At 47.4% G+C, this 17389-nt stretch overlaps 1 protein-coding gene across 3 annotated transcripts in view; it reads right to left on the bottom strand.

Annotated features, from left to right (window-relative positions):
• Positions 1-17389, bottom strand: part of SLC10A7 (solute carrier family 10 member 7) — a 219334-nt gene that overhangs the window by 27264 nt on the left and 174681 nt on the right. For 2 of the 3 annotated variants that reach the window (XM_036240392.1, XM_036240394.1), the window contains 3 exons: positions 10876-11041; positions 9447-9498; positions 155-228 (listed from right to left, as the gene is read on the bottom strand). In XM_036240392.1, the coding sequence (XP_036096285.1) occupies positions 155-228; positions 9447-9498; positions 10876-11041 (292 nt within the window). Of the gene's footprint in view, positions 1-154; positions 229-9446; positions 9499-10875; positions 11042-13942; positions 14023-17389 lie in introns of those variants that run through there. The other variant, XM_036240395.1, reaches the window with a different exon arrangement.

The raw sequence follows: 17389 nt of genomic DNA, 5'->3' as shown, positions 1-17389 counted from the left end.
TATGATGGCATTTCAGAGCTTTGCTATTGTTCTTTAATAGAGCAAACAATACCCCGTTCCATTTAATTAGAAGAACTGCTTGAATTTCACATTCATAAGATGTAACTATCTGAGGGTAAAATTAAATTAGTCTGTGAGTCTGAGAATCACTTACCCAAAGTGAGGGATTTGTGTGTAGAACAGAAAATGATAGCCACAGTGTCTGCTGGTGTGAAACCCGAATTATTCCTAGGGGCAAAGAAAGAAAAGAGCTTTACGAATATTTTGTTGGAAGCCTATTTAACATATCCCACATCAAACGCAGTACCTCCCTTCATGTTAAATCCTTTAACCCATCCCAGCGGCACAAGCAATTCTATGCCCAAATGTACAGAAGTGTCTGGATTCCTTTTGAGAGAATCATTTCTGAGTCCTTTACCCCTGAAAGGGAGACAGTTTTAGAAAAACGTATGGTGGAGGTCTCCTAAGATCACATATGCAATCAGCTGGGGTGCAGAACTTTAGAAAACCCATGCAGCAAGGAACTCTGCTGGCTAAGTCGCCAGGCCGGCACTTGAGAGTAACCCGGTGATGCGACGAAAGAGTCAACGCATTTCCAGAACTGCTCACTCAACGAGCAACATGTTCTTCGGGCAGCAAACACACCCTTCTGAGAAATACATGGTATGAACAAAGACTCAACATCATATGTTTCATTGAAAGAATATATTCCAGCAGCTACCATGTATCAAGTACTCCTCTAAGGGCTCTGCCTGGAAAAATAACAGCAACATAGTGAGACAACATCCCTGCTCACAGCCGAGAAAACGGAGGCACAGAGAAGGTGTGTGTTACCCAGGGCTCCCAGCTAGGAGGTGCAGAGCCAGGATTTCAGCCAGGTCTGGCCCCTGTGCCTATGCTCTCAACTGCTACGTCTACTATTGCCATGTAGCATGTTAAGCATAAAAAAAAAAAAAATCCCACTTAGTCAAAAGCCATCAAATGCTATGGTGGTCAGTACTGGTGAGTACCATATTCCAGTTTCCTATTTTAGCTTACAAAGATTTAGAGAACCAGGACAAAGGTTGGAAATGTAATCATCATCCTCGTGTCCTTCCTGCAGAATCAGGGCTTGAAGACACAGTGAGTCTCTGTTCCCCGCCCTGAACTCAGACAAGAGTCAGAACCCGACTGCAGGTAGACAGTTGTAGACAGAACAATCTATCCCATTTTTAAGGGGCTCTAAAGAAAGCAGCCTCATATATAACTCTCGTTGGGGGAAAAATCTTCCCTGAATCAGTGCCCACATCCTGTTCTCTCTGCTGTACACTCACTGGAGGGAGAAGGGCCCCCTCCTGCGCCTCCGCCCCACCCCTGTGCACAGCACAGTTGAGAGAGTACGAAATGGTCCTGTCTTCTCGCCCCTGCAACTTCGCAGTCTTCATGCTTCCTAGGCAGTCTCACCTCCAGCTCCTTTCCTAACAACCTCCCACGCTGCATGTTTGGTGTCTCCCCTCGGCTGAGAATGCTCAGTGGATATCTACCCCTTGAGTAGAGTCAGACAGCCTACTGCTCCTTCATTTTGTTCTCATGTTTATATTGTGATGCCACTCTTACGTTTTAAACATTGTGCTACATGGCCGACGTATTCCTGGGTCCCTTTGTTCACCATGGAGGCCTCATGTGAAAGGAGAAAGTAAGGTTCTGTAAACGATGGCGGAGAGGAAGACAGATGTATACTCTATGACAGAGAAAGAGGGAAGAGGGAGGGGTGAGGGAGAGAGGGAGAGTTTTGGCACTGAAAAAGATTATTTCAGGCTTGGCAGGGGAGTGGGTGATGATGGAGAACACAGGGAACCTTCTTGAAGGAAGTAACAAATGAATGAGCCTCTAGAGAACAGGCCGAGACAGGCGCAGATGCGTTTTCCATGCAAGGACCAGTGAGACTGAAGGATGGGGTGCAGGGCAGCTGGCTAGGGGCAGAGTCCCCAGGATGACTGCGTGTGGGACGCTGGCTGTGACAGGGTGTGGACTTGCATGATGAAACAAGGAGGTCAGAGAGGAGGGGTCACGCTTTGTGGTGCAGGTCAGAGAGGAGGGATCACGCCTTGTGGTGCAGGTCAGAGAGGAGGGGTCACGCCTTGTGGTTCAGGTCAGAGAGGAGGGTCACGCCTCGTGGTGCAGGTCAGAGGTCAGAGAGGAGGGTCACGCCTCGTGGTGCAGGTCAGAGGTCAGAGAGGGGGTCACGCCTCGTGGTGCAGGTCAGAGGTCAGAGAGGGGGTCACGCCTCGTGGTGCAGGTCAGAGGTCAGAGAGGAGGGTCACGCCTCGTGGTGCAGGTCAGAGGTCAGAGAGGAGGGTCACGCCTCGTGGTGCAGGTCAGAGGTCAGAGAGGGGATCACGCCTCGTGGTGCAGGTCAGAGGTCAGAGAGGGGGTCACGCCTCGTGGTGCAGGTCAGAGAGGGTCACGCCTCGTGGTGCAGGTCAGAGGTCAGAGAGGAGGGTCACGCCTCGTGGTGCAGGTCAGAGGTCAGAGAGGAGGGTCACGCCTCGTGGTGCAGGTCAGAGGTCAGAGATGAGGGGTCACGCCTCGTGGTGCAGGTCAGAGAGGAGGGGTCGCGCCTCGCGGTGCAGGTCAGACAGGAGGGGTCACGCCGCGCGGTGCAGGTCAGAGAGGAGGGGTCACGCCTCGTGGTGGTCAGAGAGGGGGGATCACGCCGCGCGTTGCAGGTCAGAGAGGGGGTCATGCCGCGTGGTGCAGGTCAGAGGGGGGATCACGCCGCGTGGCGCAGGTCAGAGAGGGGGGATCACGCTGCATGGCGCAGGTCAGAGAGGGGGTCACGCCGCGTGGTGCAGGTCAGAGAGGGGGTCACGCCGCGTGGTGCAGGTCAGAGAGGGGGTCGCGCCTCGTGGTGCAGGTCAGAGAGGAGGGGTCGCGCCTCGTGGTGCAGGTCAGAGAGGAGGGATCACGCCTCGTGGTGCAGGACAGAGAGGGGGTCACGCCACATGGTGCAGATCAGAGAGGGGGTCACGCCGCGTGGTGCAGGTCAGAGAGGGGGTCACGCCGCGTGGTGCAGGTCAGAGAGGAGGGGTCGCGCCTCGTGGTGCAGGACAGAGAGGAGGGATCGCGCCTCGTGGCGCAGGACAGAGAGGGGGTCACGCCGCGTGGCGCAGGTCAGAGAGGGGGTCACGCCGCGTGGCGCAGGTCAGAGAGGGGGTCACGCCGCGTGGCGCAGGTCAGAGAGGGGGTCACGCCGCGTGGCGCAGGTCAGAGAGGGGGTCACGCCGCGTGGCGCAGGTCAGAGAGGGGGTCACGCCGCGTGGCGCAGGTCAGAGAGGGGGTCACGCCGCGTGGCGCAGGTCAGAGAGGGGGTCACGCCGCGTGGCGCAGGTCAGAGAGGGGGTCACGCCGCGTGGCGCAGGTCAGAGAGGGGATCACGCCGCGTGGCGCAGGTCAGAGAGGGGGTCACGCCGCGTGGCGCAGGTCAGAGGGGGTCACGCCGCGTGGCGCAGGTCAGAGAGGGGGGATCACACTGCATGGCGCAGGTCAGAGAGGGGGTCACGCCGCATGGTGCAGGTCAGAGAGGGGGGATCACGCTGCATGGTGCGAGGCTGAAGCCGGTGAGTAGCTCAGGAAGCAGGTGAGGGCAGGAGATGGTGGTGAGACATGAAGACAGAATTAAAACAATCTGTCAAGTGCTGACCTGTGTGAAATAAGTGCTCCCGCCCAACAGCTTAAGAACACAAGCTTTTGGGGAAAATGCACCAGAATTTAAACCGACTAGCCTTCTGCTTATGCCTCCGAGGGTTGTTGTCATGATAAATGCCGAAGTGTGTTTAGAGTCTGGCATGCTGCCAGTGTTTAATACAAGCTGGTTATTTTACTGTTACTGTTGCTTTGTCAAAGAGGAGGGATTAAAGAGAAATTAAAAGCTTTGAACACACAGGACTGAGAAAAGCCTCAGGGCGTTACTGGAACTAGGGAAGCGAGGGCCCAGTGCAGTCTGGGGAGGAGGCCTAGAGGCGGATGCTCAGGTGTCCTGAGTTGGCAGTCCTGAGAGAGACGGGTGTTGTCAAGAAGTGTAGTGAAGAGAAGAGGGTCATGGGAGACCTGAACGTGACTCTCTAGACGGATGGAAGCCAGGGATGAAGCAGGTGCTCACAGACACCCTGGAGGGCCAGACTGAGGGGTCAGCCTCCGAAGGGCTGATTCCTTAGTCTGTGAGCTGGGGGCCAGAGAAGACTCGGTGAGTGAAAAGAGCAAAAAACTTTCAGGGAGAGAATGGGAAAGTGGAGGCGATTTACGTCAGAGATGTTACTTCTGGACTGTCCCCAGCAATGCCTGGGTGCTCGCAGCCCCCCGGAGGCCGTCCTTCTGTCCCGTGCTGCCCTGGTTCATCACCAGCGGTTGCTGCCTCTGGGTTCACGTAGCTGGGTTTTCTTCCCGAGAGTGTGGCAGTACACTCTCCTTGGGGAACCTCGATCTGCTTCGTGTCTGTTCCTTTCCAGCTCATAGCACCTTTCCAGGGTGACAGGTCTCTGGCCAAGAAGGCCCTGGTTTGAGCTGGTGCTGGCTGCCACTGGGTGGAGCAGCACAGGGACAGCGTGGCCAAAGAGGACGTCTGCGGAGACGCGTCCCTGCCCTGTTTCCGGGAAGGAGATGGAAGCCGGCCCTCGCCAGGAGGCTGCTGCCTGGTCGCCCAGCTCACAGCTGACACGGCCCTAAAGTTCTAGCGACAGTCGTCAGTCGGGAGGGAGGATCAGTAAATAAAGAAGAATGTTTAAGGCTAAAAACAATATTCCCCTTAAATAGGGTGGACCTACACTCTGTTTATAAAGCAACAGGCCACGTCACACCATGGGGAAACCGGATCCTGGGGAAACCGACCAGAGCAACGGCCCACCCAGCCCTCCATCCTGATGCAGCCGGTGCGGGGGCACTGCCGCCTTCCCAGCACTTGGCACGGCCTTCAGCCTGAACAGTCTCACCGGTGGGTTGTATTACCGCCCTGCTTTCTCTACAGGGGACTCGAAGCACAAAGAAGGTTAAACAACTTCCTTCAAGTCCCACAGCTAGTAAGTAGGTTGCCCCAAATCTTGGAGAGGAGTTTGCCTCTGAGAAGGAAATTATTTAAAACAAAACACCAAAAGCAAAACCCACCACAGAAGTGAGTGGACGAGAGTGGCTATCCTGTTAGGTAACCTTCCCCAGGCCATACGCTGGAGGGTGGAGGGCCGGCTTGATGGCAGAAAGGCCTGACAAGACCCCGGGGAAAGAGCGCTGTGCGCTGTATTTACATAGTAATGACTATAATTATTTCCAGTGATTAGCATCTCTATTGTGCCTGCTCACAGTTTTGAAAGGAATCACATTACCATTTATTTTCTAATTCTACCTTATCTCTTTTTAATATTGATTTTCTTTTTATCCTGCTTTTATAATTCTTTTGATCGTGTGGGCTTCCCTTGAGATGTTTATTTCCTTTCCTCCCCAAATGATCTTTGTATTCTCTCACAAAGCTTTCCATCAGGGTTTGCACATAACATCTATTTTGCTTTCCTGCGCAGTACCCGCAGAGGAGAAGGTGTCAGAAGGTTTTGCGGGGGGGATCACAGGATGCGAGCAGAACACTCCTCTGAGAGCCCACGTGCGCCGCTGGTTCAGAGGGAACTTCCCCGCGAAATGCTTCCCTTTGCTGACCTCTGGACCTGTGTTTTGTCTTCACTCATTTTAGGAGGCGACCTCCTCTGTCATCAGCTGAGTGGCACTAAAAAGGCTGCCTAGAGCTCTGTGGCTTAGCTGCCCCATCTCTGCAATGGTAAGACACTTGCCTTTAACAAGGTCCTGGCCCCTCTCTCCCCTCCCCTCCCCGCCCTCCTCTCTCCCAGGGCTATGGGGCCGGTCCACTGGGACACCTGATAAGGATTAAAAGACCTACACAAATATTTGAATATTTGTTTTCTTTCTTTTTCCTCGTTGATGCTTTCTTTTGTCACATTTTGTGACATTTTCAGCTTCTCTTACTGTTATCTGCTTATTGAACTGTCTTTTATATATTTTTAAAAGGTTCCCAATGACTGCTTTCTTTTTCTAAGCTTTTTCAACATTTTTTTTCCTTAACTTTGACAGCTTCCCAAAGTTGTAGAAAGCACAACTTTCTACAGTAGGTCACTACGAATGGCTGACTTGGTTTAATGAATCAACTCTCATTTCCTCGCAGCTGTGACACACACACACCCAAAAGGATGTGTTACAAACTGGAAATGCTGATTCCCTCTCTTCCATAACTAGTTCTTAAAATAATATGAACTATTTTGATATAACAAATATTCTACAGTAGCTAACATTCATTGAGCACTTACTATATGCTGGGTATTATGCTGAGGGCTCTATGTACATATTATTTAATTCTCCAAAGACCCTATGAGACGGTACTATGACTGTCCCCATTTCATACATGGGGAAACTGACAGAGGTTACGAAGTTGTTAACAGGATTGAAACTCAAGTCCGTTTAGCTCCAGGGTTGAGATGTATAACCTGAATACGATTCTAGACAGAGAAATGAGACCACAACAATAACCCTCAAATGTATCTTAAATACTCAGAGCAGAAGAGGTTCGCATGTCAGGCCAGTCACCTGACAAAGGTTAAACAGGGAGCAGAGAGCTGCAGGGAAGTTGAATGTCCTGGGCGGGTCTCTCCTGGTTTGTGCTAACTCTCTGTCATTGGAGTCAGTGGCAGGCTGTAAAAGAGGACTGACTTCATGCTGAGATTCTTGTCTTGATATTTGGATTGGTTTTAGATGGACTGAATTGGTAAGATAAAGAGGAAGAAACCCACAGGCCAATTTCACCAATTTTAAGTAGGAAGGAACAAAAAGTAGGAAAATAAAATTACATTCAATAGCATATAAACCAATGGGTCCTAGTTCCAAATGTTGGCGTCTCTGATTAGTTTGTTGTGTTCCTGTATGAACGTGAGGAATCCAGTTAAACATTCTCTACAAACCCCTAACCAAAGCACACATCACGGATTTTAAAAGAAACTAACGTAGTCAGTGCAGTAGGAGAAGCATGGGTCAGTGCTTCTGGAGACGTCACACGGAAGTTGACTTCAGTCCTAGGAGTACTATCTGCCGTTTGATTTTGGGTAAATTACTAAACTGAACTGCTCTAAGCATGGGTTCTCATCTGCAGAATAGCAACAAAAATGCATAATATCAGTCTTTGCTGTCAGACATACGGGAAATAGTATGTGCACAATTCCTAGCACAGTGCCTGGCAATTTTCATTCCTCCAATAAAATCCTCATGTGCTACAAAGTCTCTCAGCATGAAAGGAAAAACAAAAGCAAAAATCATCTGAAGTTTGTCCAATTGAAAAATCTCCACGTTTTAATGGGATGTTAGGGGTTACACACCCATCACTCAGGAGCATGATTACAGCCACTCCACAGTCTGTTGTTTATCAAAGAACGTGCACGTCTGACATTGGGCCAAGCATGTTCAAAATGCAACAGAACTTCAGTGAAGGCAGAATAGAAGGGTCTCAAAACCACGGGGCCTTAGGAAGGTCCAGTCTACTTCAGGCTGAAAGGTCTCCATTTTAATGCAACCAGTTGTGACACCACCGGAACCCCTTCAGAAATCCCAGTGGTGGCTCTTCTGTTCTTTTCTAGAATTTTTCAGTGACCCCCTCACAGGGCATGGCATCCTACTCAGTCTAACAGCACAGGAGGATGGCCTGATCCTCACTCTGCCACAAGGGCCAGCAAACAGCCAGTGAAGGGCCAGTCTTTTCTGAGGTGACCTAATAAGCCATCTACAAAAAGCCACAACTTTAAAATAGCTCCCTCTCTCAGACTTACTCAAATGTCACCTTTTCTCTGAAACTCAATGGCTCATAAATCACAACACGGGCTTTGTAAAAATGCTTCTGATTACACCACTCACTGAGTTTTTACTGACGGTTTGCACTCAGGCTCCTGCTATACCAAGTGGCCTAGGGCCAGCTGCCCAGTGTGGGGCTGGGCCCTGTACTGCCCTGACACAGCAGCCTCACAAACCACCCAGGCCCCCCGCCCCTGGCAACTCACTGCCACCGCCCGGCCTTCAAGGGCCTAGCAATCCATCCCAAGCTCACCTTTCCAGGTACTGTTACTATTTTTAATCGTCCTCTACTCATTGACCCAGCACATCGTGGTGTGTGTGTGTGCGTGTGCGTGTGTGCATGCCCACATCTGCATTGTTGTTTCTTTTCCCGCTATTACCCCCTCTTTGCATCTGTTTGCTGAATAATTAGCAAACAGATGCAAAAAACAGATGCACTGTTTACTCATGTCAAACCCCAGCTCTCCCATGAAGCCTTGCTCTGGCACTCTCCTGGGGAGTGCTTTCTTCTTTGAATGGAATACAGGTTGGCTTTCTGTATCACTAAGAGCACACTTAGTTATCGATGCATATATCTAGCCTATAAACTCACGCAGGATCTGAATTCTCTCTTATTTCCAGCATTCGCCGTGGTAACGTCTCATACCAGAGGCTTAGGTGATTCCTGGTGAGTGCATACCAGTGGTGGCGGATGCTGCAGCAGGGGCGAGCCTTTATGGCCAGGAAGGATGAACGAGGATGTGCAGACTGACATGAGATGGCCTTGGCAAAGGAAAGACGCGTATGCGTGAGGTGCTTTCAGCGGACAGCAAAGATTTTACCTCAACCTACAGCTTAGACCGCATGATTGCTAGTAGTGGTTCATGAGACTGGCCTTGCCCTAGCCACCCTAAGGGAACTTCATTCTGCAGGCACTGGACAACCACTGAAGATCTCTGAGCATGAGCACATTGTCAGCACTGGGAGGAAGCGGTACGGGAGGCATTAAACAGGCAGGCCCAGAAGTGGATGCCAGGAAGTCACCCACTGCGACAGTGCAGGGCCAGAGGAGGCAGCCAGCCAGGACTGGGCAAGTCTTTGGAAGCACAGAAACATTCCAGAGGTGGGATCAGAGCTTTTCCAAGCATAATGACGTGAAGGATTCCAGTCTGAGTAACTCTGTGGACAGTGGTTCCATGAACAGTAAATAAACAAATGAGAGGGAAAGAGAAAGTGTTGGGGGAAAAGCTTAATTCCACTTTGAACAAGGTGGAATTGTTCAAAGTGTGAGGTCTTATTAAGACAGCCGGGGAAGGCATCTAACTGGGAGAGGATGAGTCATGTTGGAACGCAGGACAAACACCGGAGCGGAAGGTCTGGGCTCCACGGTCGTAGGCTGACAGCTGGCGCCAGGAGACCATGTGCACAGACACCAGGGCCCAGGCAGACCCTTTCCTGAAGCCTCCACCTGAGGGAGGCAGGGGCAAGGTGGGACGCTCAGGCAGGCGAGAAAAACTACAGCATGACGGCCCAGAGGTCAAGTCAAGGGCGTGATTCCTCAATGAGAAAACCAACAGCAAGAATTACCAATCACTTACCGTGTTGAGAAGATGAAGGTTAAAAGCATAAAACTCAGCTGAATAGAAAATACTGGGGAAAAAAAAAAAAAGGAATTCAATCTAAATTAGCACTATAAAAGCAGTATCTGTAGCATATTTGCTGCTATGCTTTGTTTGATCTGAAACTTACAGGAACTCAGAAAAACAAACAAGCATAAATTGCTGAACTGATAAAAATCATTTAAATTAGTGGGACTCAACCTGTTCTCGTGGAAGATATCCCCAGATACAAAACTATGAGGTTTATTACTCACAGCACATCGAAAACCCCCTTTGACTTAAGATTTGGTTATTTAATTTGTTCACTTTAGAGAGCTGGTTTATACTATGAGTACTTATAACAAAGAGCATAAATGTGGTAAGATATAATAAATATTTTGGAATAGCTCATCTTGATTTTTGATAACATAAGATTCTTTGATATTACAATGACCAAAGTTGTCGTTGGTATTACAGCATAAATAGAGCAAAATATATATTTTTTTCTTTTGGTTAACAAGCAGTGTTTTAATTAGTTGCTACATTTAAAAATATTGTTCTGAGCTCTGCCTGTAGCTTGATGGAGGCTGGGAACTGTGAAAGAACCAGGACTGAGTAGCCTGTAAACCAGATTGGCCTCTTCTGTGGCTGATGCCACCTCGAAGGGTCACCCACTCTCTTCTTCCCATCTCTGGTCTGGAGCGGAAGTCAGCAAAGTTGACTTAAAGGGCCACACAAAAAATATTTTAGGCTTGAGGGCCATATGGTTTCTTTCTTTTTTTTTTTGGTACATGCCCCTAGCGGGAACCGAACCTGGGACTTTCTGGTCCGCAGGCCGACGCTCCAACCGTTGAGCCAAACTGGCCAGGGCGAGGGCCATATGGTTTCTATGGCAACTATTTGGTTCTGCCTTCTAATAGAAAGCAGCCATAGATAACACATAAATGAGTTTTTGAGCCTAGCAGGTGATTGCATTTTACAGTTTGCTAGTTCTTAGAGTGAAATGATATTAATTTGGGTATATTTTAATAGAAACATGATGTAAATATTCACATTTTAACCAAGTGTTATAAAACAATAGTATCATATATTAGAAATCCTACTTCTAATTCATGATAAAGAATAAGATTAGCTTAAGTTATAATAATATAAATTGGCAAAAAAAGTGTTCAATCTAACATTTGAATTTGACATCAACCACTGTAAATCTGACATAAAAAGACAAAGGAGATTAAGTCATAAGTGTATTACTAATGTCTTTTTTAAAAAAAAAGATGCACTTGATGAGTCACTGAGTACATATAATATGAAACCAAGTATTCTTTTCTAATCGATTAACATTCACAATGAATCTAGGGCACACGAGTTGCTATGCTTTGCTGGTGAGGAGGCTGAGGGGATAGCAAAGGTCCTCTGTCTTCCTACTTACTTATGAACAGAATGACCACAAGGCTGAGTTTATCCAGGTCGATGCTCGGGTTGGAGAAGGTGCCACAGAAGGTCGTGTAGATGATCATGAGGAGCACGCTGCTGCTGACCGCTCCGAAAGGAGGCTTCGTCCTTTCCAGCCAGTCCTTGATGTACCTCCGGACAATCTGAAACACAGACCGACAGAGATGCAGGGAGTGGAGCTGGGCACCTCAAAGTGATTCTGACAGCAGGAAGACATGAAGGAAAGAAAGAAATCTGGATGACGGCCACAGTGGATTTCAGAGCTCCCCTTCCACCCCACTCTTCTGGGGAATTTAACATTTGTGGTGCAACTTCCACTGGTGTCCATAATGAGAGTGTATTTTCAACTGCATTCAAATCCATCCTTAATCATGCCAAATGCTCTTTGCTAGCTGTCACTGAGACATGCCCATTAAGCCTCCCCGAAGTTTATCTCCTCTTCTCACCCTAATGGATGTGTGTAATTATCACAGTCCCCTTTGCCTCAATAGACAATTCCAAGTGCAACTTTGGGAATCTTAAAAATCTGACATCTTCAAGAATTGCAAGACAGTAGATAATCGAAAGTGATCCATGGAACATATTAATATTTAAAATGCTAGCAATGCACCAGAAGTTTTTAATTAAATTATAACTCATGCTTGAAAAGCAAAAGTGCATGTGTTGTGGGAGCTTAAATAATTCAAACTCTGAATATCTAGAGTTTTTGTGAATCCAAAGACAAATGCCATTTGCATGCTTTTAGAGTTCCAGAATTAACACTTAAAAATGAATAAACCTGTCCTAACTTTCCCACAAAAAGGACCAGTGAAATATAAAGTTATATAGGAATCCTCTCATATTTCAAAACCAAATCAGATATTTAAAAATCAGGGCAGCCTGAATACTGGTGATAACTTTCATTCGGATGTAAGAGTGAACCCTATTTAAAACCTTTCACTTTTGAAAGAAGCTGAACAAGCTCCATAATAAGGACTGCAGTTGAGACATATTGAGTTTTGAGTCACTCATTATCCTGCATAATTGAACATGAGATTTCACAACAGGCTGAATTACCATGATCCATTAGCCATAATGAGGTCAGGGAACTTCTCCTGACAAGGCTGATGGGGTTCTGTTATCTTCTACTCTGTCACTAGAAAGGCTTAATTTGCCATGGAGTATACCTTCACAGGTACTCAGGAACAAAATAAACTACTCTCAAAATAAACCTTTGGACAAATGGCTGTTGAATCAACTGTGACTGCTCTCAAGGACTCAGGAAGTGAAACGACAGTGTCAGTAAAGGAAGTCCTGGCAGAAAGCTGGTCAGCGGGCCCACGAGAGGTACAGGCACAACACCTTGAAGCTTGGCTAGGGTGGGATAAAGGGGAAAGTGTCGTATACACATAAATAAATAGTGGTTACTTTAAAAAAATAGATCTTGTAATCAAAGTTACAGTTGAATTTATAAAAAGTTCTGATTTTGGGTGTGTGTGGGAGGGTAGTGATCCCAAACCATAGTAATCTACCTAGTGTTCATTTCTCTAAAGGTAAAATGTAGTGGAGCCCTGGCTGTTTGGTTTAGTGATTAAAGTGTTGGCCCTCAGACTGAAGGGTTGTGGGTTCGATTCCAGTCAAGGGCATGTACCAGGGTTGCAGGTTTGATCCCCAGCCCCAGTTGGGGTCATGCGGGAGGAAACCAATCAATGTGTCTCTCTCACATCGATGTTTCCGTCTCTCTCTCCCCCTCTCTTCCACTGTCTCTAAAAAATCAATGGAAACCTGTCCTTGGGTGAGGATGAACAACAACAAAAACTTAGTGGAGTACAGAGAAACAAGCGCGGTCCATCACACAGTGCTGTGCACGCATGTATTAGCATGTCATACATTTTGGATGATAGCGTCCAAGATACCCAGATGGCCCCCGTTCACCAGTCACTGTGTTGGTACCTGCTTATCTGAAGGCCGCAGAGGAACTTCATGCAAAAGGTCATTTCACAATCTGTTGTTTGGTAGCAGAAACCTTGTAGTTGCTCACATTTAATACAACAACTCATTTAGGAAGTAAAATAAATAGAAATCACACGGAGTTACTGAAATTGATGCTGTCCTCCAATCTTGTTTTAATATAAAATGGTTAAAAACACAAAAATCTCCTCTGCAGTAGGTTATAGAATGCATGATTCTACTTCCAAACGTGAAAGTGTCCCTCCCCAAAGCCCCTCTGACAGAATAAACAAACGCACGTGAATGAAGTGTAACCTGAAAGTCAACGCCATCCTCCAAACCAAGACAAACTTCTAGTCATCAGCTTTCTAAGTAGCAATTGACTTAGTCAAGTGAATCATCTCTTTCTTCGTTACAAAGTGCTCACAGGCTCACAGCATATAGGACTCTTTCAATATGGCAAGTAACAGGGGCTCCTGGGCCCTGCATCCTCCTAGCTAAAATGCTTTTCGTCTAAACACATCAGTGCTTGAATCTGGACACTTCATCTCGATAAAGAAAACAACTAGAAAGTTGGGAACTGGACAGACTGACAGGTGGAACAATAACCCTAGAGGAAAACAGATGGTCTTCTCTGTCTTTGGTCTCACGGCGCTATTTATCTGTGTTTTCTAAGTAAACCATTTTATACGTTGCCCGGCTCTAAAGAGCTTTTCCATCTTCCTTTAAAATTAAATTCACAAAGCAGCTGTTTTTGTGTAGCGAGAAAAGTGTTAAAATGTTTCATAAATGACCGGGTGAAGTAGAGTCGATATGCCTCCAAGATTGCTTCTGACATAAATTCCAGGAGTCGTACCTGCTCTTAGGTCAGCCACTTACACTTTCATACAATCGTTCTCTATTTGCCAAGAATCCATGTCATTTTTTAATTCCCCAAACTTTTTTGTCTTACAGAAATGTTTAAAACCTTGTAGGAAATAAGACTTGGCTCGAGACAGTCAGCACAACCCGAGAGATGTCCCAGACGTCCCTCTCGGGGAACAGAACGTCCAGGCGAGGGGCAGAGGCATTCTGGTGAGGTGGCCGGATGTGTCCTTCTCAGAACCTATACTTACCCATTTGCTCTCAGTCAGAGCTCAGAGAAACAGGCATTCAGAACTAGGTGACAGAGTCTCATGAACTTGTTTGCTCTTTCCTATGGAGAGGAGAACATCTTCCACAATCTTTGAATGTATTATCTCACTTTCTACATTTTTATTTTCTGTAAGTTAAGCACCCGTAGTGGTGCAGGGAAACTCGAATCCTTGTATTTCTAACAAGCTGAAACACATAACAATTACTGCAGGGCCTGCAAGATGCAGGCCTGGAAGACTAACACATCTTAGGTGACGAATGTCCCTGTACAGAGATAACCGAGGAATGCAGTGTCTATCACTTTAGTTTCTGCTCCCCCCGCCCCAGGATATTTTCTTGCCTTTTCCTCTATTCTGTCTTTATATCTATAAACTGATTTTTGAGTGGGGATATATGATGGATAATTTTTCACATTAAGTCTGAATTTTAAAAAATATTTTTCTTCCAGGTGGCTTCAGATTGTTTCTCCAATTTTTATCCTCTATTCTACTGAATCCATATATTTTCATAAAGTGTTTTGTTTCTTCATTACTATATTCTATTGAAATGAATAATCAGGGATATAAAGTTAAATCCAATTGCTAAAACATTTTTCTTTTGAAATATTTTGTATTAAATATTGAGTAGATTCAAAATCATACAGCATACTTTGTAAAAAGTATAAACAATAATCATCAGTGAACACAGTCAGCACCCGTCATGAGCTTGGCTTTTCGGAAGTCCCTTTCCACTGCCACTTCGTCACATTCTCGTGAGAAGGGCCCTGCAGACACTGTCCTGAGCCGTCTGCAGTCGGAAACAGGCATGCAGGGCCCAAACAGCTGACATAAAACGGTAAGAAGCTAGTTAGCTGGCTGAGCAGGTTAAGACTTTTCTTTCCTGAGAGGTCCCTGGTCCCATGGATCTCACCTTCTAGTTAGAGCAGAGAAATAAAAAGCAAAACCAACAAATAAATGAGAAGCAGATAGTGATCCTGTCAAGGAGACTGAAACTGGATGATGTGACAGGGAGGAGGAGTGAACAGGTGTTTCTGCGCAGGGACAGGGGAGGAGGTGCCCAGCGTCTATGGCAGGGTCAAAGTGGGCACGTTTGAGCAGTCAGTGAACCCAGATCAATGGGTAAGTGGGAGAGTTGGGAGGAGAAGGGGCTTGAAGGTGCAGCACAGGACGAGGTAACCCGATGAGGAGCAGAGAGGTTTCTAGGGAGTGCTGTATACCATTTTAATTGGGGCTCATGACTTTACAATGAGGTGAGAGCCATTCGGCGCTTCTCTCGAGCAAAGCTGGGGATCTGGGGAAAGTGGGTGCTGGGGACTCTGGGAAGGTAAGTCCAGTTTCCTTCGGCCAGACTTGTTATACGGCTCCCACCCTATGGCAGAACATGCTATCAAATACACTTATAACAGAGTCGCTGCTTCTAGGAAGCTCACAGATAAATTGTAACTTCCCCTGGTAAACACGTGAATTAAGACCATGGGAGAACGGGAATGGAGTCGGGTCAGGGGAGTCAGGGCGGGGCCTGCACTGGGGTTAAGGAACGAACAGGCATTTGCTGGCAGAAGAGATGGGAAGGCGAGGGGAGGCATGGAGCCTCGAGGGCCTGGCCGGGAGGGGTGCGCAGGCCCGGCAGAACAGGGGCCTAGGTGGGGAAGGGGACAGGAGAGGCAGGTGGACCAGTGACGGAGGGCTCTGTGGGCTGCACAGGAATGGGCAGCAGGGAGCCAGGAGCGACGTTTCTAAGGGGAGGAATGACCTGACCTGAGGGTTTTCCAGGGCTACGCTGGAGGCAGCACAGATCCTGGCCAGGAACTGGAAGAGGCTCACAGCAGAGAGACAGGTCTGGGAGGTGCCATCGTGTAGACAAGGGACGCCCAGGGTGTGACTGAGCAGAGGCCCCACGTGAGCAGCTTCTGAGGCACTGCCTGCCGGGACGTAAGGATGGACGGAGGGGGAGGGACGAGGCCGGGTGGTTTCTCCAGGTGGAGACTGGGTGTGACTGTTAATTCCTATCCTGGAATATGGGGGGCGGGGGTAGATGTAAACATACAGGTCTCCTCTGAAGAAAGTTATTAAAGTACTTTGGTACCTAGAGTATTTTTTTAAAACATACTACTTTATGGCTACCTTTACTACTTTATAATTTACTGTAATACTTCACTACTGAGCATGTAAAGGATAAGGAATTTAACAATTCATTTTTCTCTCGGAATAAATATTCTTAATTATATAAATTATATAGCCCTCTACATACAAAAACAAACAAACAAACAAACAAACTATTGAATGACTGAGACAAAGATCTTTTCTTTGTCCATCTGTTTTAAGCCAAACAGTTATTATTATTAGACACATTTCCAAGATCCACTAAGAGAAGACTGTATCAGCCCTGGTTAGTATAGGAAATTACTTTCAGAAACAAGAAAATAAGTGGGTTTAAACTAATACTACCCACAGCATGAACTGTCTAGAGCTGAGAAGGGCAGGTAGGCATCCTTCCATCGCTATAAGCTGTAAGACAGCATTTCCCTCGCTGACCACGGAACTCTGCCTCCTCCTCCCTGCAATCATTCACTGGGCACGTATTCGTTGGCTGCCTATGCTCTGGGTATGTAATGGTTAGCAAAACAAATATGGCTCCTATACTCAATACAGTCTAATGGGAGAGACAAACAGTTACCAAGGGAACGAATGATAAGCAAATAGTGAAAAAGGACAAGAAAGGAATCAAACAAGGTGCTGCACTAAAGAAAACCAGGGGATCGGGCAGGTGGCTCAAAAAAGATACAAATTAAAGAGTCAAATAAACAATGAGCTGGGGTGGAGGGATGGGTAGAAAGACCCCTAAACAAAAAAACCAAGTAGGAATCGAGAAAAGGCTAAGGAGGCTAGAGTGTCGGAATGTAGCAAAGAGGTTAGAGAGAGAGATGGGAGGGGCACACAGTTTATTCAAAATACCTGTTCTGTGGTCGCACTGTGGGAGAAGTCATTTTTCAAGTATCAATCTATATTTAATTAAATGGTATTCGTTGAGTGCTTTAAAACCCTTCCCCCCATCCTAAATTCAGTCCCTTTTCTAGTATACAATTAATAAAAAAGATTAGGGTGTGTCTAGTGGATGCTGGGATGAGCCACCCAGACCCACCCCTTCAGGATGGGGTGCCTGTTCCCACAGCCACGAGGTGTGCTGGTTGACTGGAAGATCTCAGTGGAGCGTCTCTGGGAGCTGCTGCTAGGAGAGCAGACTCCCCCGAGGTCACTCCTCTCCTGGGGAGTGGGAGGGACAGGAGTATGAAGACAGGCACCCTGTGCAGGCAGGACAGTCAGGGGGGCTCCCAGAGCCAGGGCACCCTGGGATGTGCTGAGGCCACTGCAGGACTGCATCGCAGTCCACCTCCTCCTCTTCACTCTCCCAAAAGTGTTGAGCCCAAA

This window comes from Molossus molossus, unplaced genomic scaffold (genome assembly GCF_014108415.1).
Source record: "Molossus molossus isolate mMolMol1 unplaced genomic scaffold, mMolMol1.p scaffold_m16_p_4, whole genome shotgun sequence".
Classification (NCBI taxonomy): domain Eukaryota; kingdom Metazoa; phylum Chordata; class Mammalia; order Chiroptera; family Molossidae; genus Molossus; species Molossus molossus.
Note: the sequence above shows the minus strand (reverse complement) of the source record. Positions and strands in the feature narration are given on the sequence as shown.